The sequence below is a fragment of the Schistocerca serialis genome, chromosome 5 (genome assembly GCF_023864345.2).
Source record: "Schistocerca serialis cubense isolate TAMUIC-IGC-003099 chromosome 5, iqSchSeri2.2, whole genome shotgun sequence".
Classification (NCBI taxonomy): domain Eukaryota; kingdom Metazoa; phylum Arthropoda; class Insecta; order Orthoptera; family Acrididae; genus Schistocerca; species Schistocerca serialis.
The window spans coordinates 346,382,428-346,407,309 of record NC_064642.1 but is presented as its reverse complement, the minus strand read 5'-3'; the positions used below and the strand labels follow the sequence as shown (position 1 = coordinate 346,407,309).

Sequence of the window (24,882 nt, the reverse complement as noted above, 5' to 3'; positions counted from 1 at the left end):
AAGCTCCTGTATCCCATGAGGCCACCCTAAGTCGAGCGACTAACTGTACGTACTCTACTGCAATAACCCGCTACCTGATGAGCGTGTGGTGGTACAAAAACATAATAGATAACAAATAATTTAAAATGATCTTGCAGTGCCCGCTTGTGGTTTCTTTCTTATCGGAGACCAGTAAACCATGTTGTGGGGATATCAACAATTAACTGTAATAGGTATAAATAATGAACAGTCTTCGTCTAGCTTGATACTGCTCAACGGACGTTGAACGTCACAAAACGGTGATGAACTTAAAGCAAAACCCAAATGACCAAAAAATATAATTTTCCTTATCAGTAATTTATCTGAACAATGGAAAATACACTCACGTTCGGAAAATAAAACAGAACACCTTGAACGACTAGAGATAGGACGATCAGATTCAAAGGACTTGTACATTAAAGTATGTTCTGCAGAAATGATTAGTTTTCGAACCATGTAGGTCCGCGAGTTCAAGGTCAACATCGATATCGCGGCGCAATACCACCTACCGGTAAAATGTGCGTGCGGCTCTCGTTGTCTCTATAAGCCTAAGGGACTAGATCAGTGTGACTTGAGCAGACGAGCTGGATGCCTCGCAGACGTATGCGCGAACCTTACCATCAAATTAGTGAGTCTGGAAGAGGGCGCATTATTGGCATGAGGGAATGTGATGCATTCACCCGGGAAATTGCTGCTCGTGTGGGACGAAGCGTTTTGGCAGTGCAACGGGTATGTGTAGAATGGTTCACGACAGGCCGTAGAACAACGAGAGGGGTCAGGCCGCACCACCCACACCACCCCTACAGAAGTCCGATACATCATCCGAATGCCATTGCAGGTCAGGTCTCCGTTCTCCTCGGCTTTGGTGCAAAAGTGGAACATTCTAACACATAGTACTCTATCAGTGGTGACAATCCTTCACCGTTTATTACGGCGTGGCTTACGTGCGCGTCGTCCACTTTTCCGCCTACCTTTGACGAATGTGCAGAAGCATGCTAGACGGCAATAGTCTATGGAACATCACTGGGGACGAATCCAGGTTCAATTTGTTCTATAAAAATGATGGCCGGATGTTCGTTCGCCGCAGACCGGTGGAGCGGCATCACAGTGACTGCATTCGCACGTGACATACAGCTCCAACTCAAGGCCTTATGGTGTGGAGTGCTATTGGGTAAAACCTAAAATCACATTGGTGCGTGTCCAGGGCACTCTAACCAGTCGGAGCGTAATACACTCCTGGAAATTGAAATAAGAACACCGTGAATTCATTGTCCCAGGAAGGGGAAACTTTATTGACACATTCCTGGGGTCAGATACATCACATGATCACACTGACAGAACCACAGGCACATACACACAGGCAACAGAGCATGCACAATGTCGGCACTAGTACAGTGTATATCCACCTTTCGCAGCAATGCAGGCTGCTATTCTCCCATGGAGACGATCGTAGAGATGCTGGATGTAGTCCTGTGGAACGGCTTGCCATGCCATTTCCACCTGGTGCCTCAGTTGGACCAGCGTTCGTGCTGGACGTGCAGACCGCGTGAGACGACGCTTCATCCAGTCCCAAACATGCTCAATGGGGGACAGATCCGGAGATCTTGCTGGCCAGGGTAGTTGACTTACACCTTCTAGAGCACGTTGGGTGGCACGGGATACATGCGGACGTGCATTGTCCTGTTGGAACAGCAAGTTCCCTTGCCGGTCTAGGAATGGTAGAACGATGGGTTCGATGACGGTTTGGATGTACCGTGCACTATTCAGTGTCCCCTCGACGATCACCAGTGGTGTACGGCCAGTGTAGGAGATCGCTCCCCACACCATGATGCCGGGTGTTGGCCCTGTGTGCCTCGGTCGTATGCAGTCCTGATGTGGCGCTCACCTGCACGGCGCCAAAAACGCATACGACCATCATTGGCACCAAGGCAGAAGCGACTCTCATCGCTGAAGACGACACGTCTCCATTCGTCCCTCCATTCACGCCTGTCGCGACACCACTGGAGGCTGGCTGCACGATGTTGGGGCGTGAGCGGAAGACGGCCTAACGGTGTGCGGGACCGTAGCCCAGCTTCATGGAGACGGTTGCGAATGGTCCTCGCCGATACCCCAGGAGCAACAGTGTCCCTAATTTGCTGGGAAGTGGCGGTGCGGTCCCCTACGGCACTGCGTAGGATCCTACGGTCTTGGCGTGCATCCGTGCGTCGCTGCGGTTCGGTCCCAGGTCGACGGGCACGTGCACCTTCCGCCGACCACTGGTGACAACATCCATGTACTGTGGAGACCTCACACCCCACGTGTTGAGCAATTCGGCGGTACGTCCACCCGGCCTCCCGCATGCCCACTATACGCCCTCGCTCAAAGTCCGTCAACTGCACATACGGTTCACGTCCACGCTGTCGCGGCATGCTACCAGTGTTAAAGACTGCGATGGAGCTCCGTATGCCACGGCAAACTGGCTGACACTGATGGAGGCGGTGCACAAATGCTGCGCAGCTAGCGCCATTCGACGGCCAACACCGCGGTTCCTGGTGTGTCCGCTGTGCCGTGCGTGTGATCATTGCTTGTACAGCCCTCTCGCAGTGTCCGTAGCATGTATGGTGGGTCTGACACACCGGTGTCAATGTGTTCTTTTTTCCATTTCCAGGAGTGTATTTGAATTCAATTGATCATGCTCAGATAACTTTTGTTCGAATGTCTTATTTAAGCAGTAATTACTGTCGAGGAATGTACATAAAACATTTGACAGCTAAAAATTATATATTTCTCTAATGCTACTGTGATGAGTTAAATTGTTTTTTGTAAGCTGACAACAATTGTGGACGGATGTAAAGTAGTACCAATGAATTACCATACTTTTTGTTTAAATATGACTGTTTAGACACCATCCATGTCTTCATGGGTATAATACTGTGACATATTTACTATAAAACTTATTGTATGAACAACATTGCGCGTATAAAAAGTTCTAGAACTTTCGGTTCTATAATCTCCTCATATACGTCGGGAGAAAAAAAGAAGGGGTCGAACTTAACTAGTTCAGTTAGTCAGTGTAAGTAAGACAGGAGCTGTAACGTGCATTCCGTAACGTTAATTTGTTATTTTTGCGAAAACCAAGTGTTCAACATGGACGAAAACACTTTTCTCGGACGAATACACGTAAAGAAAATTGATGTTCATGTTAATGGATTGTGTGCTCGAAGTTGTAAACTGCCGCCACTAGACTAATGGCATACTTTGTTATCGTTTAGGGAGGAATACTAAATGGGTTTCAGGAATGGACGACCAGGTGCTGGGCAGATTATAAATCTGAAGTCGATCCTCCCATACCCGAAACTCAAGAACAGAGAATTCGTAGCGGCCTTCGACGACTGCAGAAAGGTGTACGATTCAAACGACCCTATTTCATATCCTTGAAGAGTCTCGCCTAGACACCAAAACAAAAATGATTATTCAACAAACCCTAACGAACGCCACCTCTAAAGCGGAGTTCATAGAAGAGGTATCTGATGTCGTTGAAATCAGGACAGGTGCGAGATATGGAGATGGACTATCGCCTATGCTCTTGAACTGTATTTTAGAAAGTGTTTTCCCAGAATGGCGGAAGGAAACGAATAATTCAGGAGCAGAAAATGAGGTAAGACTAGGATGTAAGTATATGAATTTTACAATCGACATTCTAGCGTTTGCAGATGATCTAGTGATCTTTTCAGACTTACCAGACACGACAACAAAACCATCAAATGAAGATGGAGGCAGTAAAGGCTGGGCTTCAAATCTCCTTTGAGCAGACGCAGTTTATGACAAGCAGAAAGTCACCCCAAGAGAAATGGAGTTCTGACTAGGAAAAATCAAGTCGGCAGAAAAATTTGAATACCTAGGTGAATAGATGGAGCCTAACCTATCAAAGAAAGAAGCCTTCGCATCACGCTTTAACAAAATCGAAATGACTACCATGGAACTAAAGTCATCTAAAACAGTAAGAGATCGAAATCCTCAGGCGCCTCAATCAGTCATTATAGCACTGTCGTTATATGCGATATGCACATATACACATTATGGTAGTATCGCGTACAAAAGGTGTTAAAAGGCTATGCTTTCGCTGAGCTATAATTTGTGCCCAGGTGATGCATGTGAAAAGATTTCCAGCATTGATTATGGTAGCACGACGGGAAATTAACATACTTTGGAGGCGGAATGGTAGTTGGAGCTGGATGCAGGTACATTCTATTTCAGAAATCGTTAGGGGATTCAATATTTCGAGATCCACGCTGTAAAGAGTGTGCAGGGAATACAAAATTTCAGGCACTAATCCTCACCGCAGACAACGCAGAGACCGAGAGCCTCTACTTCGTTAAGTAAAGACATTTCCTTAGAGTTGCCAGTGCTAACAGACAAGCAACACTGAGTGAAATAACCGCAAAAATCAATGTGGGACGTAACGATGAACGTATCCTTTAGGACAGTGCGGTGAAATTTGGCGTTAATGGGTTGTGGCAGCACACGACCGACGCGAGTGCCTTTGCTAAAAGCATGAAATCGCCTGAAGCGTCTCTCTTGGGCTCATGACCTTATCGGTTGTACCCAAGACTGGAAAACCGTGGCCTTGTCAGATGAGTCCAGATTTCTGTTGGTAAGAGCTGATGGCAGAGTTTGAGTGTGGCGTAGACTCCATGAAGCCATGGACCAAAGCTGTCAATAAGGCATTGTGTAAACTGGTGCAGGCTGTAAATGGTTATGTGGCTACTTGAGACCATTTGCAGCCATTCATGGACTTCATGTTCCCAAACAACTATTTAAGTTTTATGGATAAAAATGCGTGATGTCATCGGGCCACAACTGTTGGCGATTGGTTTGAAGAACATTCTGGACAACTCGAGCGAATGATCTAGTCACCCCGACTGCCCGACATGAATCCCATGGAACATTTATGGGGCACAGTCGAGAGGTCAGTTCCTGCACAAAGCCGCGTGGTCTAGGGGGCGCGTTGCCACGGTTCGCGCTGTTCCCTCCGTCGGAGGTTCGAGTCCGTCCTTGGGCATGGGTGTATGTTGTCCTTAGCGTTAAGTTAGTTTAAGTTAGACAAAATAGTCTGTATGCCTAGGGACCGATGCCATCAGCATTTTGGTCCCATAGGAACTTACCACCACAAAAATTTGCTGCACGAAATATTGCACTGGTAACACTTACGCAATTATAGACTGCTATAGCGGCAGCATGGCTCAATATTTCTGCAGGGGACTTCCAACGACTTATTGAGTCCATGCCACGTCGAGTGGTTGCACTATGCCGAGATATCCCTGACTTCTACCTTAGTGTATATGCGGCAGACACAATGAACAAGAAAGGCCTAATGGAGTTAAGGCCAAAGAAAGAAATATTCTGAGAAAAATCCTAGGTCCCATCGAATAGAACAGTGAGTACAGAAGGCGTTACACCCATTAACCACAACATGTGAGGAATATAAGTGTCACATTTTGGAAAAGGTTTGCTTTTTATGGCCAAATGACATCAGTGAGCCCAGGAATGATATCGGAAAGGATATTAACCTACTTTCAAGATAAAAAAAAACCAAAGTGGTATGGTTCAAAGGAGTCGAAGGAGATCTACGAAAACGGAAAATTACTTCCAAAGATATCAAGGGGCGTAATCGGCTTAAGGAAAAGTTACGAACGCACAAATGTTTCCTAGAAAAGCCGAAGACAGGAAAAACGTAGGCCAAAGAGAGAGAAGAACAATGCCAGAAACAAATGCACGCGCAATGGGCGGCAATTAAACTTCGGAGAAAGAGACAGTTGAACTGAGGTTGTCTAGTTGGTCGCAAATAAACAATAATAATAATAATAATAATGCCATACGGCTTCCAGCTATCTCTGATGCCACTTCGGCGGCTTGCGCGTCAATTTCGCTGCTTTTTTTAAACTTAAATCAGCTTCTCATTTCGCCTCGCGAGGCTAAATGAACCCCGTTTCCGATTTGTCCCCCCACAGAAAAATCTTAGGCGCGCACCGAGAATCAAACTTGGGACCGCCTCGTCATTAGGCAATTACGCTACCGACTAGACAATGGAGGCGGCCTAAGATGCGATAAAATGCAGATAATAATGAAGGCTTGGTTGGTTGGTTTATTTGGGAGAGGGGACCAACAGCCATGTCATCGGTCTCATCGGATTAGGGAAGGAGGGGGAAGGAAGTCGGCCGTGACCTTTCAAAGGAATCATACCGGCATTTGCCTGAACAGATTTAGGGAAATCACGGAAAACCTAAATCAGGATGGCCGGCCGCGCGCTTGAACCGTCGTCCTCCCGAATTGCGAGTCCAGTGAGCTAACCACTGCGCCACGTCGATCGATAATGAAGGCTTGCGCAAGAGACATTAATATCAACTACATCATTCAAGCAGTGAAGTAGCTTCTGACAAATATGACGACGCCCAGTGCTACTTCAGCAATCTTATTCCAGTTAGACTGCCTCACATTGTGGAGTCCAGTGAGCGCTGTTTCCGGACCAGAGGAATACGAACCACCTGCGAGGTGTAGCCAGGTGCCCGGCATGCAGCAGCAGGGACGAGTCCGTAACTGCTTCAAGTTCGACGAACGAACCCGCCGCAACTGGTCAAGGACGGGGAGTGCCACCTCATAACTTAAACGTTGTGATCCTACGCTCGTTTGGCAGCCATTGGCGCGCCGCATCTACGCGCCGTACCACAAGTCAGTCAGCATGGTGTAGCAGCGGAGCGGAGCACCTTTCTTGTCTATAGTTTGACGACGTAATTACATGTTTGACAGAACACAAAACTGAAGTACCAAATTCATGGAATGAAGTTACTGTGGTAACAATAAAATGGGATTTCTGGCCCGCTTCGAGCGCACTTACGAATTTATTCATTTCTTAAAAAAGGGTCTCCAGATCTCCAAAATATTCAACTATATTCAACCACATTCAATCCTTTCTCAAAGGATCTTAGAAACCCTCATTGTTGTGTTCAAGAAAATCCAAGACAGAAAATCACGAAAATGAAGAAAAGAGATAGTTTAAGTTAAACTCAAATTTCTTTTTTCTCAAAACCTTAAAAATGCAGCCTGCACGACAGTCAGAATGTAACAATACCATTTAAACTTATTTAACAGTATCAAAATCAGTCTGTTCATCGAAATATTAAAAATGTCAGATCCCGCATGCTGAATTTGAAACTTTGTAATTTTTAAAGCTTTTTCAAAAGTGGCATTTAACTGATTTTCACTTAAATTTACTTTTTTCCGTTCTTGTGTTTTTCCGTGCAGGATTCCTTGAGCAGAACAACGATGGGGTTTAAAGCTTTGAAAAAAGGGGGTGGAAGTGGGTGTATTTTGATGGCTATATCTACATCTATATCCATATTCTGCTAACTACTGCTTGGTACATGGCAGAGGACACATCCAATCGTACTAATTATTAGGTTGTACTCACGTATGAAGCGTAAGAAGAATGACTGTTTAAATCCATCTCTGCCCGCTATAATTAACATAAATTTGTCATCAGAATCCCTGATACCGAAGGGAGAGACAGGTATTGGGTTGTAGTGCTCTTATACTCCTTGCGACATCATTCAAAGCTGTTTCTTTCAATATTATAAGTAAGATTTCCCAGGATAGTTTACATGTATCTTCAAGCCTCTGTCAGATTAGTTTCGCCAGCATCTCAATGACACGCTTCCATCGGTCAAACAATTCTGTAATCATTCGTGCTGTCCTCATCTGTATATGTTCAATATCCATTGCTAGTCCTTGAGCAATATTATATGAGGGGTCGCACAAATGATTAAAAGACATCATCTTTGTAGACAAACTGCATTTCCCCAGTATTCTAGCAGTATGTCTGCCACCTGTTTCCCCAAAGCTGGGCTGAACTAGGTGTTACACCCACTTATGAGTCGGCCCATTCCACTTGTTACTCGTTCATACAGTACTCACAGCATATTATTTTTTTCTTTTCGTTTTCTGAAGAGCGCATTTCACATTTTTGAATATTTTAAGCAAGTTGCCCATCTTTGCACCACTTTGAAATCTTACCAATGCCGGTCAACTTCATTGTAGGTAACTGCACCAACTGCGAAATATATTAAGTTACTACCAATAGTGTCTGCAAGGACATTAATACGTAACACGAACAGTAAGGATCCCAACACACTGCCCTGGAGCACACACTGAGCTACTTTTGAATCTGTCGATGGCTCTCCATCCAACTTAACTTGCTGCGTCCTCCCTATCAAAAAATTCTCAATCCAGTAACAAAGCCACTTTTGACAATAAGTGTAGGTGGTAGTGAGTCACACGCATTCGGAAATTGTGAATTACTGCCTACCCGACTCCCTTGATGCATGGCTTTCAGGACGTCACGTGTCCGGTAGCTACGTTTTTCAGAAATGAAGAAAGGAAGTGCACTCAAAGTTGGTCAGAAATCTCACTTTATATCTACTCATTGTAAAAACTACAGGGTGAAAGAAAGAGAAAAACCCGATGAGACAAGCGTAATGCATGCAATATTCTCCAGATAACCATACACCGTAAATGCACAGCCCACCAGCAAGGAGCGCGTGGAAGTTTATCCGATAGGCCAATGTTTTTGGGATTGTGCAGAAGGATGTTTTCGCTCGTCAACAATGCTGCTGCCAATATCAACTTTCTAGCGAAGTTGGAGGTGTTAGAACGTTTGTCATAAAGATGTAATTTGATTAAAATGAGTATTTACAATTTAAATTTCATTTTCGCCATTGTCTTAGTTGACACTTACTGACATATTGTACTTGCTAGAAAGAAGTGAATTCATGCTCTGTACATACGTAAAAGTAATAACCATGTGGCCTTTAGATTTCACCATTAGTTACATCGCATCTTACTGTACCACATTTCGACTATACAGATGGTCCTAGGAGGAATGTAAGTTGATCAGGGACACGGAAGGAACGATCACTGGAAGCAAAAACATCTAGTAAAAATGCAACCTTTAATAACTATGAGCACTACCTCTTCAATGTTGTGGAACACGTCTCTTCCTATTAAACAAGTGCTCATTTCCTCTTCCGGTATGCATTTTAGAGAGCATGTTTGCAGGATAACATTTTTCTAGTTTTTGTGCTTACTATCTTCTCTCAGAATAAAGAAACAAAACAGCTTGCAGTGAAACTGATTTGATTCACTTTATCGAAGATGAAGAGCTAATAGCTCTTAAGGTATGCATTTTAAAGCCCAGTTTTACTGGACTTTTTTGCTTAGAAAGATCGTCCTTGTCATATGCCAGAATACTGACCATTCCTTGTGGGACAACCTGTATTATTGCAGTGCTATTTTTGTAGGTTAGCTTGTTACCTTAAAGTTATAACCCTATAGGACTTTTAACGTAGTTACTTTAATAGCCAAACTTACGGTGTAAACATCACAAATAATTCGCATCTATCGCTATCCACTATGGTTAGAAATTGAAAGTTTGCCTAGCTTTGACTGTTCAGCTGAAACCATTATCTACAGCTAATGTAATTAGTAATTACACTCTTCAGTACAGCAGGCGTTAGCTGGGTAAGCCAGTTTAAATACGCACACTTCCACACACTCGTCGCAGACTGGCTGTCGTTTAACGACCGAAGCTCCCTAACGGTGTATTCCGACGAAATGGTTATATAGAATTTTTTTTACTTACACACCCCCAACGATGCTCTCACCATATCAGATTTTTTATATTCCATCACAAATTTTTGAAACCTAATAAAAAATGACCAAGCACGCAATAGTGACCAAATCCTTTCTCCCGTTTGCGATTTCAGTGATAAGAAACTTCCAAATTCGCGTATTTGATCTCGCGCGCGTTTCCCTTCGAAGAAAACCTGTCTGTCACACAGAGTGATCCTATGTTAATGACACTGCGTTAATTCGAGGGATCACACAGGTGGCAAGGGCACATTGGTAAATGCTCAAATTCTTTGCAGCTATGATTTCGTCAGTCACGGACTGAGGAAAGAACAAAATATGCTCATCCGTAAGAATGACATTTTATGATTAAGTGAGAATTATAGAAACTCAGCAGTTTAGTTCTGCACATGAAAGAGCACAACGCCAGTAATAAATTTAAATGATTGGCAGGGGTTAAATAAACAATCGACAATCTTCAAAACATTTCGTTTATATGTAACAAACGTTTCAAAACCAGTCTCATAGCTTAATAAACAATTGTTTCCACATTTTTGCAGTTGGTAGCGTTGAAAATATCGGAGAGAAACAGTCCAAACATTAACCTACTTTGCTTATTCCATTCCATCTACTGGGGGAGCTCATCCGTAAGTCTTAACTGCCCAAAATCATGCTGTAAGAATAATACGGCGTTATCATCTCAGGTCCGCTTGAAGACGTGTGTTTTGAAATGAAATGGCTCTGAGCACTATGGGACTTAACGTCTGTGGTCATCAGTCCCCTAGAACTTAGAACTACTTAAACCTAACTAGCCTAAGGACATCACACACATCCATGCCCAAGGCAGGATTCGAACCTGCGACCGTAGTAGTCGCGCGGTTCCGGACTGAGCGCCTAGAACCGCGAGACCACCGCGGCCGGCAGACATGTGTTTTAACTGCACCATAACAGTACACATTCTCTACTGGAATTTGTTAATAATTCATTACAGTTCACAAGAGAAATCTATGTCCTATACAATACTGGAAGAAAAAATTACTTTTTTTTTTTAAAAAAATGTCTTTATCAGACCAAAAGGGTGAATAAATATGTTACCAAAATCTATGATTACTTACCTAATGATACAAAATATCTGACAGGTAAGAAAACCTAATAGAAGTTCTTGGCTTATATAGAGCAAAAAAACTCCAAACTTCTGTCGCTAAATCAAAATCATCTCTATATACTTAACACGAAGTCAAATTTAACACGACTTAATAATCAGTGGATTGACTCATTCTGCATGCGAGAGTTTGACCGGCTACGTAACTAACAACCTCTGACTACATCACGATTTTACACAGGCCGCTCAGTGCAAATACTGCTGGGATTGCTGGCACTGTTTATTCTTTCAAAGCGAAGTCAGAGTCATAAGGGAAAGAAGACCATGTTTAATGATGAGATATCATCATTCTTTTCTTTCGAACTACTTTTCCAAGAGAAAAAAAAAATAAAAGAAATACTATCATACGATTGTGTTTTTTTTTTCCTGTGTACCACAGCGACACGTTTTGCGTTTTGGGCCAGTTTCACGCACGAATGTCGGTTTTTATCACAATTCCGACAGCAATATAAGGGCTGCGCAATATTGTCCAACGCTACAGTCTACAGTCCTTGTTTCGACTAATGGTTCGTCGTTCAATACCATTACGGCGCGAATACACCCAGTCCAATGTCTTGCTCCAGGAGAAGGGACGCGAATGAAACGGGATGAAGTAACACAAACTGCTTTTGTTTTGGTGACTTTATTACCCAATGAACTTACGTTTCTATTTTCATAGTGCTTATTCCTTCAGCCCCTGCTTCTCTGACTAATGCCACAGACGTTCGCAGATACTCTCGTGGTGGAAAACTTTTCTTGGGGGCTGTTTACGCTAAAAACTTTTGCTACCACGAACCCGACAGTTCATAAGCGATACAGTGAGGATGTTCCCCTTCATGTGATTCCTTTCGTTTCTTTCAATCAGTCTTGCCAAATATTCAAACTGCGACAGACACGAAATACGGTGTGTGTGTGTGTGTGTGTGTGTGTGTGTGTGTGTGTTTTAGATTCTCGGAATTTCAACATGTTCCCTCTTTGACTGGTACTTGTCTCTCACTTTGTCACGTCCGCTATCTAGGTGACCCGAGCCTCGCATGAGTGAAGGTAAAAGGCAGCGACAAGCTGGAATAGCTTGTTAGACAAGACTATCTCACCACGGCATCTGAGCGACACACATTTCGGCGTGCCCATCCACAGACTCCAAGCCGACTCCGCATCCGCTCGGAAACCTGTTGGCCGCATCTCGCAGCTGTCCGCTTTCCTGAGACACTTAATGAGTCCCCTTCGGACCACAAATCGCACAGCCTAGGGACCAGAGCCTCCAAACAGATGCGAAGCACAGAAGGCTCTACCTCGTCTGAAACAGTTGTACGCAGTCCGTCGCCCTACCTCCTGAGCCATTTACTGTCTTAAAAACACACTGGACAAAACATCAGGCACCGCGTTAAAAGAGCACGTTTTCACCTTGGAATGTAGTAGATGGCGTCGACCTGCTAACAGGCAGTGGCCGTGTGACATTTCACCACTGGCTTGAGTCATGGCAGAAAGTTATGTGTGTGTATTAGGATTTATGGAGGCAGTAAGTCATCACGGTTAAGTAGATGATTTTTTGAATGTATTTGGAAAGAGGATGTACGGTGTTAGTGGTAAATCTGGTATTCGAGCACCATGTCTCATCCCAAGCGTCCAGCTCCAAGTACCATTCCGTGTTCAAAGTCTTAATTCCCGTCGTGCGGCAATGATCACGTCGGAAATGTTCTCGCATGAATCACCTGAGTAAAAATGATAGCTCCACCAATGTACTGCTCTTTCAAACTTTGTGTACGTGATACTGTCCCCGCCATCTGTGCATGTGGATACCGCTATCCCATGACTTTTGTTACCTCAGTGTTCACGCGACAGTGCAGGCGTAAATGGACGCATGCTATGTGAGATCCAATGGCGAAGTGGATATCCTAGATGAATAAAGGCAGTCTGTGCACATTTCACTCACTGTAGATTGTAAAGTGCGAAGTGCTATGAGAGAAGCTATGGAAAACTAAATAGATAAGAAGTTATTTAAGATGGATACGGAACTTTATCTTCAAAGACAACGAATGACGATCGGCACAGAGAATTAATTATATATAGGAAAAGCTTATTACTACAGAAGGCCAGAAGGACGTTCAATCAACAACTTTTGATTGCTAGAAGACGTTATTTAATCACAACGTAAGTGAGGATCACACATTAAATGTATGTTGATTTGCCTATGGAGTGTGGTAACTATTGGGTAACACCGCAAGTTACAACTTCTGTGGTCCCTGAGCCTGTCCTCCGCATCATGTTGCTGTACAAGGGTTACTCCAAAAGAAATGCACAATCTTTTTTAAAAAAATATATAATTTATTTTCCCTATTTTTGATATTTTTTAGGTATGTTGATATATTCTTGAGAAGCTAAATATTACTTTCCACACAATCTCCGTACTTTTCAGCTGCGTTACGCCACATAGGAACTAAGGTCTCTATACACGCACGGTAGTAGTCAGGACTAGCACGTTGGAGCCGCTGTTTAGCAGAGTCGTCACCTTTCAATCTGGTTCCTCAAAAGGATTCCTTGAGTTTACGGAACAGGTGGTAATCAACGGCACCAGATCAGGGATGTAGGGTGGCTTTTTTCAGTGTTGTGTATCCAAGCTTTGTGATCTCGGTGGGAATTTTCTCACTGACGTGTGCCCAGGCATTATCACGCGACACAAAATATCGTTTCTTTGCCGATGTTGTTTCGTAAGGACTGTCACATACGCGTCAGTACTCTTTGTGGATCCGAATGGCACGATGTCCGCAAGCGAAAGTCTTACTTAACCAACTAACACAGTAGCCATTTCTTTTCCTGCTCGAGGCGCATTTCTGAATTATTTCTTCTTCTTCTTCTTCTTCTTCTTCTTCTTCTATGACGCCATTCCACTGATTGCCGTTTCGTCTTCCAATCAAAGTGACGTAACCACCCTTTCATCTCCGGTTACAATTATTGGAAGGAAATCATTTCCAGAATCCTCAAACAGTTCCAAATATTCGTTACACTCTATCTTCCGTGTTTCTTTGTAGGCATCCCTACTCCCTGAACCTACGTGGTGCCAACATTTTTCAACTTTCTCTGTCTCAATGATATGCATACGCTCGCTTATCCAACTCCCACTTGGATCGTCAGATCGTCCACTGTTATGCGTTTGTCAGCCAAATTCAAACTGTGAATACACTGCACATTCTTAGCAATCCTTGCAGTGCTCTGCCTCTGTGCGGGTGGTTCTAAGTACAATAGTGCCCACTTTCATCGCATGATGTACCTGCCTAACGAATAACTGTAGCGAAATGATCGTATGGTATTGTCGGCCGGGAGGCCCCATCCGGGAAACTTCGGCCGCCGAGTATAAGTCTTATTTCAGTCGACACCACACTGGGCGACTTGCGTGACGGTGACAAGGATGAAATGATGATGAGGACAGCACGACACCCAGTCCACGAGCGGAGAAATTTTCCAACCCGGCCGGGAGTCTATGTTAAATATGGAACACCTACAGCCGTCCTTACGATGTTATTTATTACAGGGCTACCAGCTGCGTAAGTACACCATCTTCATGCCTTAACTGACGCTGAGGGGACTAAATCCCGTCGAACACACGATTCCTCAGTGGACGACATCTATGATCTGGTTTTCGCAAACTACCTGTAACAACGATGTGTCTCCAACCATCAACTTGATGGTTGGAGATACAACATCGTGTTACACGTAGTCTGCGAAAACAAGTCCAGTTCATAAACGGTGGCCACTGAGGAATCGTGTATACGATTGAGGGTAACACCCTCAGCGTCAGTTAAGGCTTGAAGATGGTGTAACGAAGCACCGAAACTGGTGGCCCTATAACAAATAACATAGTAAGGACGCCTGTGGGTGTTCCATTTTCTTACATAAGTGAACGGCCGAAGTGCATGAAACCTCCAGTCAGAAGGATGGAGACACAAAAGTTCAATCTCCTGTGAATGTCGCTGCCTCGTTCTCACAATACTGGAACATTATAACAGTACGTTGCTTCAGACGAACATGTGCAACAGCTATCTTGATGAAATGCTGCAGCAGCACGACTTGCGGAAACAAGTTGAATTAAATTTGAATATAGGCAGTAAGAACGTTTCTATGAAAGAAAGGTGTGCATTTCTTTTGGCGTAAGTCTTGTAAAACGAGCAACAGAGGGACACAAGTAAATGACGGGAGGCTCACCATTCCTTTCTGACATCTCCAGAGCAGTGACATACTAAGTGCGGCAGACACTCCGCTAAAAAGTAAGTTCGTGACAAAATTAATTATATGTACTTTTATAAGATATCGATGAAAACGCTGAAAAAAGTAAAAAAATCGTAAGGTGATTTTCACAATGACCCAAGAAACTGTCCTCATGCCAGAGTCCACAGACCGGTTGTACCTACTTCGAGCAAGCCACTGATTAGAAATTTGCAGCTAGCTGAAAAGCTTTCAAATGATTTACAACGTTTTCTACATATCTTATAGTTAGTTAATGTCCAGTTTTTTCTACATTAGCAAGAAAATCTATGAAGAAAGCAATAATAATTACCAAATCTACTCGTGTAGGTCTCACGGTGTATGTAATAATAATAATTACAGAAAGGATAGAGACGCTAATTAGTTACCAGTTATAATGTTATATAGATAAATTTAGTTAGTAACTAGCCTTAGATTAACAGTTGCTAATTAGCTGAAAAAATACTCGGGGCGTACTTCTTGTGTAAAATTACAAGTTAATAGTTACTTCATAAATGCGGTATGCTTTCCTTTCAAGATAAAATTAATGTAAATAACAAAAAAAAAAAAATCACTGCTTACATGGATAAAGAAAACTATTTCGGCTACAAGAAGCTTGTTATGTAGACCACTGATTGATTTCACATGGACTGATCCATTTAGGCATTCCACATTTAAGAGTCTGGTGAAATGTGGAGACTGAACTCGCTTATCCCCACCCTACTTCTGCATGTTGCTTGGAACCGAAGGCAACTCCATATCCATGCTTTGAATGTACATCTGACGGCACAGGACTGCTAATGATACCACCCGAGGTGTTCACTCAAACAGGTGCTGTCAAGTGCGGCAAACAGTCTGCGCCTGTGTACTTCACAGCTCCCGGACGCACAGACAGTGCGCCTCATTTTGAGGAGAACAAAGGATATGGGAGCTTTGTGAAAATAACATTTGTGTTTTGTTTGTGGAGTATGAAGTGAAGATGTAACTTTTTGACATGAGAAATAAGTTCTTGATGTCTCAGTATCATAACTGTAGAAAAATATTATCACATCTAAGAGTAGTTTGCATGAAAATTCGCAAATTAAATTTTTTGGGGCTCTTATATTTCACTTAATTTTTAAAACCTCCAAAATTATGTTATTTTTGTTACTTTTGAAACTTTAAAATAATCATATCAAATCTATCTGACTTACAGACCTAACATTTGTATCACTTTATTCACTATTTCGTAAGCATCAAAAATTTGTGCTACTTCGCGATATTCGTAACCACTGAATCTTCCCAAATCAAACTTTTTGTACAATTTAACATCGGACTTTTCTGGTTTTAAAAAAATGTTATGTTAGTCATACATTATTTGTTAATGTGTATATCAAATCCCGTGATAGTATTCCAGGGGGGACATATTAAAATTAATTTAACTGTACTTATCTGCACAGCACCTAGTGCGTATTCTAGAACTTGTTACCAAGTTGTAATGCAAACCTAGTCTGTCAGATCATTATTTTTTCCTTAGTAACAATTTATTACATGATTAGAATCACACAATTAAATTGAGATTTTACTTTCCCAAAACTTACTGCGAAAATGTTTTAACATACACCAGAACACGCTCAAAGAAGACTACGAGTAATTTACTTAATTATACTTACATTTTACAAATACAATACTATTAATGTTGTTGATTACATACTGGTGTTGCTGTTATTATATAACTATGTTTTATTTGAGTGCCTTGCGATGAGAAACTCTTTACTCATATTCAACAAGAAAGACGGCAAGGTGATCCAATAACAATCTTATTACAGTTCAAATTGCAGTTTTCTTTTAAATGAAATAATGTATGAGTAGTTCTGCCAAGCAATAAGGACACACTATTGATCTAACAACACGTTGTTTTCCAACTCTTCATCTCATAGTTGACATACTCTTCCAGTGGCAGTTATGAGATTTAATTTACGAATTACGAAGTTTCTAACTACGGTCAATTTTGCGGATCTTCTTGGTTATAAAAAGAGAGTGTTGGTCCACAAGGATGTGTAAATGTAATGTTTACTACTTCTTTATCATCTCTTGATAGCACAGAAGCCATCCACCGTGTGTTGTCATTGGCACAAGCATAAAGTCCTATGATGTGTTCATTAGCATTCATATGCATCTACACCCACTCTAATTATATTTACATCAAAATCTCCGAAATCCTCAGAAACAACTTTTGCTATGGCTTTGTACACAGGAATAAATGCACGGTACTTTTGAGTCCCTGTAACTGCTATGGCTTTGTAAAATCTTTTTGCCGCGCTTCTTTTTATGCGGCATGCTCATTTGTCACACTGAAAAAGTGACTGGAGGCATATCTAATTTACTTCACTCAAACTACTGGAAGGAAGCTGATATTTAACGGCTGTTTTTCCACGGCTCATTAAAATTAATGTTCTCAAAACTACCTCAACTGTTACTGTAGGTGCTTGCAAAAACATCTTCATGTCATGATTTACGAATAAATCCCCAATCGCCCAGTAAAACACTAAAAGGCATATGCTGGAATTTGACAAGTACAATGTACCACTTCGTTCGCTCTGCCTGGCACTTGTACTCCAGCGTAAGTACTTAAGTAATTTATTGGACGAGTGAGCACGATACTTTTCTACCGCTTTACCAATGAGCACATGTGCCTAACGAGTTATTCATCCACGCATGCACGGATGGATGCAGCAATCTGCTCCCGTTTCCCAAGTCAGCACTATGCTATCAACTGATGTGAATCACTCTGAACAGAAGCAAACATTTTGTTTTATTATACAAAGTAGTCACAAAAACTCTGAAAAGCTTTTAAGTGTGTTGCAGGGTAGATTGTGTTGAGAAACAACGGTTACGAAAAAACTAGGTACGTTGCGCCTTTTCAGAGTTAATTAGCATTGAAATTAGCCAATCAGGCTATTGCGCGCTCAAATTCAAGCGGCGCACCAGGTATTAGTGTCAGCTGACAACGCACGAGACTGTTCAGCCTTATTCTCGGGTTCGATCCTTACTACCGCCCGAAGTGCAGTTTTCCTTCGATTTCTTGTACAAGCTTTTCAGACTTTCTGATCAGCCTGTATATTATCAACATATATTTCCTACTGTTCTTTAGATATGAACCACAACTAAATTAAAAGTTATATAAAATGGAAAGGTCATAAGATCCTTCATATTATTTTTGTCGGTTGTTATATGGCACACTTATGTGCTATTTTAAAATGATAAGACTGCTTAAATAGTACTAAATTTCATGTTAACTGTAGTTTTATGAAGCAGCTTGCAAACTATTTCCAATAGAGGTGCAATTTGCAGTAAAATAAAATTTAATTTAACACGTTCCCTTTGGAATATCATCATGAAATGTCACACTTATTAACAAACACTGTAGAACTAATATACCCACATTTTTCCAAAGCAAAAATCCTACTTTGAAATTTTAAAAATTTAAAAAAGGTTGCTTTGGGAAGATACAGCTTTTCGATGAATTTGCTCAAGCAGCACATATAATGAACCGAATAAAATGGCATTTTATAATGAATATTCCAGGCAAGCTACAAATAGTTTAATTAGTAGTGCTTTCTTACTACAAACTTGTTTCGCCTATAGCGCCATTCGTAAGTGAACTTTTCGATGTTACAGTTGATGAGTCGACTTAGTAGAAGTTGAACATAAACGTCAGTTTACATACTTACTTACGTCTAGATGGAATGAACGTCAATATTGCATCAGTGAGTAAACAACGACTATTTGTTACTAGACTGTTATAAGTCACGAAATTTCTATTTCCGTGAAATACTTTTGGTAGCTAGATTGACAGTTTATTCTCGTTGATGCTTTATGTTTACAGTGTAATCTTCCCAAGTCAGTGACGTTAGTTGTGTTTCATTAAAATTATAATCTTGTTATGATTGGTATATATATTTATCTTTTGTTTTCGTTTACTGTGTGTTTTACTCTCTGATGCAATATGTGCATATATTCCAATTAGACGTAAATGTATATGTACACTGATCTTTATTTACATCATCTATAAAATTATGTACAGTCACCAACTATAATAACATCAACAAGTTTACTTGAGAATGACTCTACAGCCGGTACAAGCTCGTAAGTAAGAAGCACTACTAGTTAAACTAAACGCAGCCTGCCTGCAATAATTCATTACAAAATTTCATAGTATGACGTATTCTGTGCTGTGAGCCCAGCCCGAAAAGAAGATAACGAGTAATATGGTATACATTTCTGGCGAGTGCGTGAAATACGAGTTTTCGAGATATGGCCATTTTAAGGTTTCAAAACGTGGAAAAATATCACAATTTGGGAAACTAAAAATTAGTAACTCAAAAACGAAATGTAAAAAAAATCTGTAATTTTGGATTTAACCTTATTTGACAGGCCGAATAAAGTGAGAAAACATTACAAAATTGCACACCATCTAAATTCCAATTTATTTATAACCGATTGATTTCACACGGAATGAGCCGCCTCCGGAATTCATTTCGAGTTCTACAAAGTAGATTTTAGGTTTCCAAAGCCTTCATAATACGGAATAGTAAACGTGTTTAACTTGGCTGTAAGAAAGAGACTGACCTGACTTCGGAGAGGCGGTTGTCGGCAGCCGCGATCTGGCGCACGAGCTCGTCGCGCTCGCGCTCCTTGGCCTGCAGCGTGTCGTTGATGCGCTGCTTCTGGCGCTGGAACTCGCGGTAGAGGTCCCCCTCGAAGTTTGCGTTCGGCTGCGGCTCGACGACGGCGACTGGATGGACCGCCGGCAGCTGCGGCGGAGGCTGCGGCTGCGGGGGCCCCACGGAGCAGCGGTCCGACAGCGAGTCGCGGCGAGACGAGCGCGCCGTCGTCGCCGTGGAGGAGGCGGTGGCGGGCGAGTCGCGGCCGCGGTGCTCCGGCGTGGACGCCGCCGAGGACAGCGCGCCGCCGCCGGCCTTGCGGTCGGGGCTGCGCGACTGGCCGCGCACCGGCCGCTTCGCCGTGCTCGCCCCCGCCGGGCTCGGCGGCTGGAACTCCGAGTACGAGGTGCTCAGAAAGACGTCGCCGTCGTTCTCGAACAGACGGTCCACGCTGGTGTTCATCAGCTTGTTGTTCTTGTAGCCCGTTAGGTGAAAGCTGGCGAAGGAGGAGCGCGACATGGCGTGGTGGCCGCTGAGGATGTCGCCGGTGGAGAGGGCCATGACGACGGGGTTGGCGAGGCCGGCGCCCGCGCGGTGCGGCCCCACGCCTGCGCCCTGCTGCTGCTGGTGGTTCTGCTGCTGTTGCTGCTGGAGGCCGTGCGGGAGCCCGTCCAGCGCCGGCAGCAGCGAGCGCGACATGATGTCGGCGGCCGAGCGGGGCCGCGTGAACGGCATCGCCGAGTGCGGGAACTGCTTCGGCTTGATGGGCGTCACCAGCATGTGCTCCGTCCAGGAGGTCTCCAGCGACGGCCGCTCCAGGCGCACGATGTCCACGTTGAGCGTGCGCTGCTCGAACGGTACCGAGAACGTGTCGGCCGGAATGCTCTGCAGCCACGACAGCAGGCTGAGGTCGGAGTCGCTGTAGCCCACGGATCCGTCCAGCAGGCGCGAGAAGGTCATTTCCTGCTGCTGGGACTCCTTGTTGCCCGTCGCCTTCGCCTGGCAGTAATTGACGCACGACTCGTACAGTATCCCCTTGATGATGAGATGTATCAGGCGGTCGTTCTTCGCGGTCGGCGTCGGCTCCACGATGCCGGCGGCCGTCTTCTTGATGCACGGTAGGAACTGCTCGACTAGTGGGTACACCTCGCGGAAGCACTGCACGCGCGCGTTGCTCGGGTTCCAGTCTTTGTACTGCAGATGGTCGGAGAGCCGCGGCAGCGTCAGCAGCAGGCAGAGGTTGGAGTAGTCCTCCTTCGAGGGCGCGACGCGCTCCAGCTCGTTCAGCACCTTGACCACGTCCTCGACGGCGCTGTCCACGGAGGTGGGCGCCGCCGTCGGCGAAGTCGCCAGCAGCGCCTCAGACTTGATGCACAGCAGCTCGACGTACTTGTGGCGCAGCACGGCGTAGCGGAACCGGCGCGCGTCGAACGTGGGCAGCGCCTCGAGCGGCTGGATGAACTCGAGCACGTCATCCCACTGGCCGTCGAGGATGAGCTGCCGCAGGAAGAGAACGTCGTCCGAGTAGTTGCCGTTGATGACGCCCGTCTCGCGCTCCAGCGACAGCTGGCTGATGTGCAGGTCGCGCGAGTGCAGGAAGTCCAGCGTCAGCCGGACCACGTCCTCCTCGCGCAGCGTCAGGTGCGCAGAAGGCATTACGTACCGGATCCGCAACCTGCCAAACACACCCGCTGTTATACTCAACTGCGCTACAACGACGTACTTAGAGCTAGAGGCAGCCACAAATGACACGGCAGTTTAAATTAATACTAACGGGCTTCCAAAGCTAAATAGACAACGACGTATACGTTCGTTTGGTGCGAGATTTGTGTACGGGAGTAACGTCTTGCATTTAGAAGGCTGTAGCGAATCAAGGAGAGACTAGCCTTTCGTGCAACACAAATATACACAGCTAGTTGAGAAACCGGGCGTTGCCTGGGACAGAATACATGGTATAGGATAAGGCATGAGTACCATTCTACTTATGAGATGCAAACACACGTATATCTCATTAAGGATATTATGAGTGCAGTTATCCTGTTAGCAACGTGCGCGACAGTGCGTGTGAGTGAACGGCAAAAATTCGAGAAATATTGAGCAATAAATATTCTTAGACAAAGCTAAATAGTATATGACTTACGAAGTTTACCGTATACGTGAAAATGTTCTTATTCTTTCATTCACGATGCAATATACTCACGAAGAGTACTACAAAAGAAAAATAATTGACGAAAACACGCTAAATCATGAGGATTGTAATCACGAAGAATAAGCGAAATGTTTATCTGAAATCACTGTAGCGTGCAGTTCTATTATTCATTTGTCACGTACGAGCATTTTTATCTGAGCCTATCTGGCTCCTTCTCCTGTGTCTCTCTGTTGATCGTCGACAAAGTGTGACTGACAAAAACACACACAAACTAAAAACTGATCTATTAATAACATGTTATTAAGTCTGAATGACGAAATCGTGCAAGCATCCTACTACGTTGGACGAAGGAAACAATAAACGCAGTTTCAAATGTACATTGTTAAGTTCGTTTTCATAGACTTTCTGAGACCATTTATTGCTCCACATTTTGCGGATTTTTGCTCGCCACACTCACCCACTGCCACGCACCGCGACCAAATTCCCTTACAAAAAACTTTAGATCAAGGGCTACCAACCACCATAACCACGAGAGGGTGGCAAGAGGTGACCATGGAGAAAAGTCTGTCAGTACGTGTACATACACACACACACACACACACACACACACACACACACACACACACACACAAACCTTTTCTACATAGATATAGATTTTAAAAAAATACATGGCGGGTCAAAATCGATGGATGGATTACAAGCGGCTATAATTATTTAATGCATAGCCGTACACATAATGTAAAAGGAAATTCAAAGCTTCGATCGTCGCACCAGTGCAGGGATGCGGGCCCATATCCGGCGATGTGTAATTGAAGAATTTGTCCGCCTTTCGTTTGAACGAAGACCATGGAAACCAACGTAAGGAGCCAGAGGAAGCTTGAAACGCCACAAACAACAGTTTGGTGTGTTCACAAACCAATATCTTCCAAACCGTTGGATGGGTCGCACCTAAGATGGCATGTTCTGCTCTTGGCCATCTTAATATACCGACCTGATACCCATGTAGTTCTTTTTATGGGGTTGTGTGAAAGACCATCCGTATGTCCCCTTTTGGTGAAAACAGCTCCAGAGCTCAAAATGCGCATTTCTGATACGCTCGCGTCGGTAACTCCCCATGTGCTTGAGAGCGTACGCCATCAAATGGATTACCACTTACATGTTGTCCGTGTGACCAAGGAGAGAAATATAGACCACCGACGCAATACGTGAAAAATGTTTCTTTTACATTCTCTGTAATTCTTACCGTTGTATCGCTATCCATTATATAGTTACAGCCATTCAAAATCACCACATTCGTTTTGTATTGCATTGCACCTACGGATGCTACAAAGCAACAGTGACGAGCGTAGTACTACGTTAGGCTGAGGTGATAACACTAGAAGCAATGACGTAGAACAAATAAAGCAAGAAGAGAGGAAAATTCTAGGCCCTAACTGAGGTGGTGGTGAGGTGCACGCAAAGATATAGGGGAAGAACTGTACCAGACCTCGAGGACACTACCAGGAGAACTCAGACAGGAAAGGACAAGATTTGAAGGACATCGTCATCAGGATGACTGTGGAGAGAAACAATCGAAAGATTATGGAGAACAACAGCTAGTACAAGAGAGAAACCTGGAGCCAAGTTGTTTGTTAAACTCGGGTGGTGTTAGCTGGAGCCGAGAGAGAAGGTGGAAGGAAAGCAAAACTGGAGAAGCAAGTACACATTGACTAGTATTCCAGAGATCAACGGCGGAGAACAATACAGGAAAATGACAAACAATTGTGCAGTGAAGAGAATAGGATAATGAAGATCTCTGAAGCAGAGCGCGAGAGAAGAGTAAGATTTTGGGATGAGAAAAAAAAGACGAGAAGAAAATCGCACTCATGTAATGGATACAAAGGTCCTATACATACTGTAACGAAAGAAGATGAAGAGGTACCTTATCTTTTGGGTGTAGGGCCAACTGTTTGGAGACCTGGATACATTTACGGAGTCGCGTCACTTTGCAACAGGCGATCTGGCGAGAAGTTAGTTGCAACCACAAACTACTGCAAGCCACTGTATATAGCCTGTGTAACATAAAGGGCATGGTGCTGTGAAGTGTAATACGAACTGACAACAATCAGTCAACAAGTGCAAGTTTACTTTCATACAACATTAACGGACGGAACCGTAAAATTTCCTAAGTGATTCATCGTATTTTAAGACAGGTATCCAAGCTATTTCAGGGTCCATGCTTGTTGTGTACATTCTTGAGAGATTAGTATTGACGGGAATTATTACTGAAACAGGAAAAGTTTGTAATCTGCTGGTAGAAACATTTGTTTCTACTTTCTTTAATTCAGAAATGTTTCGATAAGACTTGTACAGGTCTTCTCCTTTGCCTTGTATTGCTTCACATTTTAACAGTCTTTTCCTAACTGTAGTTAAAAATTCCCCGGAAATAATCGAGTGAGAACATTCTTGGACAGTGGAGTAGAAGATACGGCAGCAGCAATAAAATATGCCACTTGCTACAGATGCGAAACGATTCGACCTACAAGGAAAAACTGCGTACTTGTCTGATGACAGGGATTTCAAGAAACAGACAAACTGGGGAATCGGCAAGTCTGGACAAAGACATGAAGGACCGTCACTTTTGAGAGATTTCACAAGCTAAAGAAAGAAGACCATACCTAAGCGCGGTGGTATCTAAGTACGTTACTAAGTATGGTCTCAAAAATATGCTAGGAGTGAACGAGGAATGCCAGGGAGAAGAGAGTAATCCTAAATACTACCGTGAAAGAGACTTCTTTCATGCATACAAATCTCGTTATCCTTTGAGGCAACTTATGGAAGCATTAAAATGTTTCCGAAGTGTGTAAATGATGTGAAAGTCAAACTTTCTCACATGATGTTTTCAAAAGAATACAAATTTAACGAAGCCTTCGGTTTCAAACTCAAGGAAAACCCGATATTTATGCTTTTAATAAAACTACCAAGAGAAATAGCTTCAAAAATTGACGAAGTCAGTATCGCGTTGATTCACCTCTGGCCCTTGGCAGGAT

At 43.5% G+C, this 24,882-nt stretch overlaps 1 protein-coding gene across 4 annotated transcripts in view; it reads right to left on the bottom strand.

Annotated features, from left to right (window-relative positions):
- The window catches only part of LOC126480950 (WD repeat-containing protein 47), a 702,106-nt gene that overhangs the window by 377,450 nt on the left and 299,774 nt on the right, over positions 1 to 24,882 (bottom strand). For all 4 annotated transcript variants that reach the window (XM_050104374.1, XM_050104375.1, XM_050104377.1 and 1 more), the window contains one exon: positions 19,670 to 21,379. In XM_050104374.1, coding sequence (XP_049960331.1) covers positions 19,670 to 21,360 — 1,691 coding nt within the window. In that variant the 5' untranslated portion in view covers positions 21,361 to 21,379. The remainder of the gene's footprint in view (positions 1 to 19,669; positions 21,380 to 24,882) is intronic.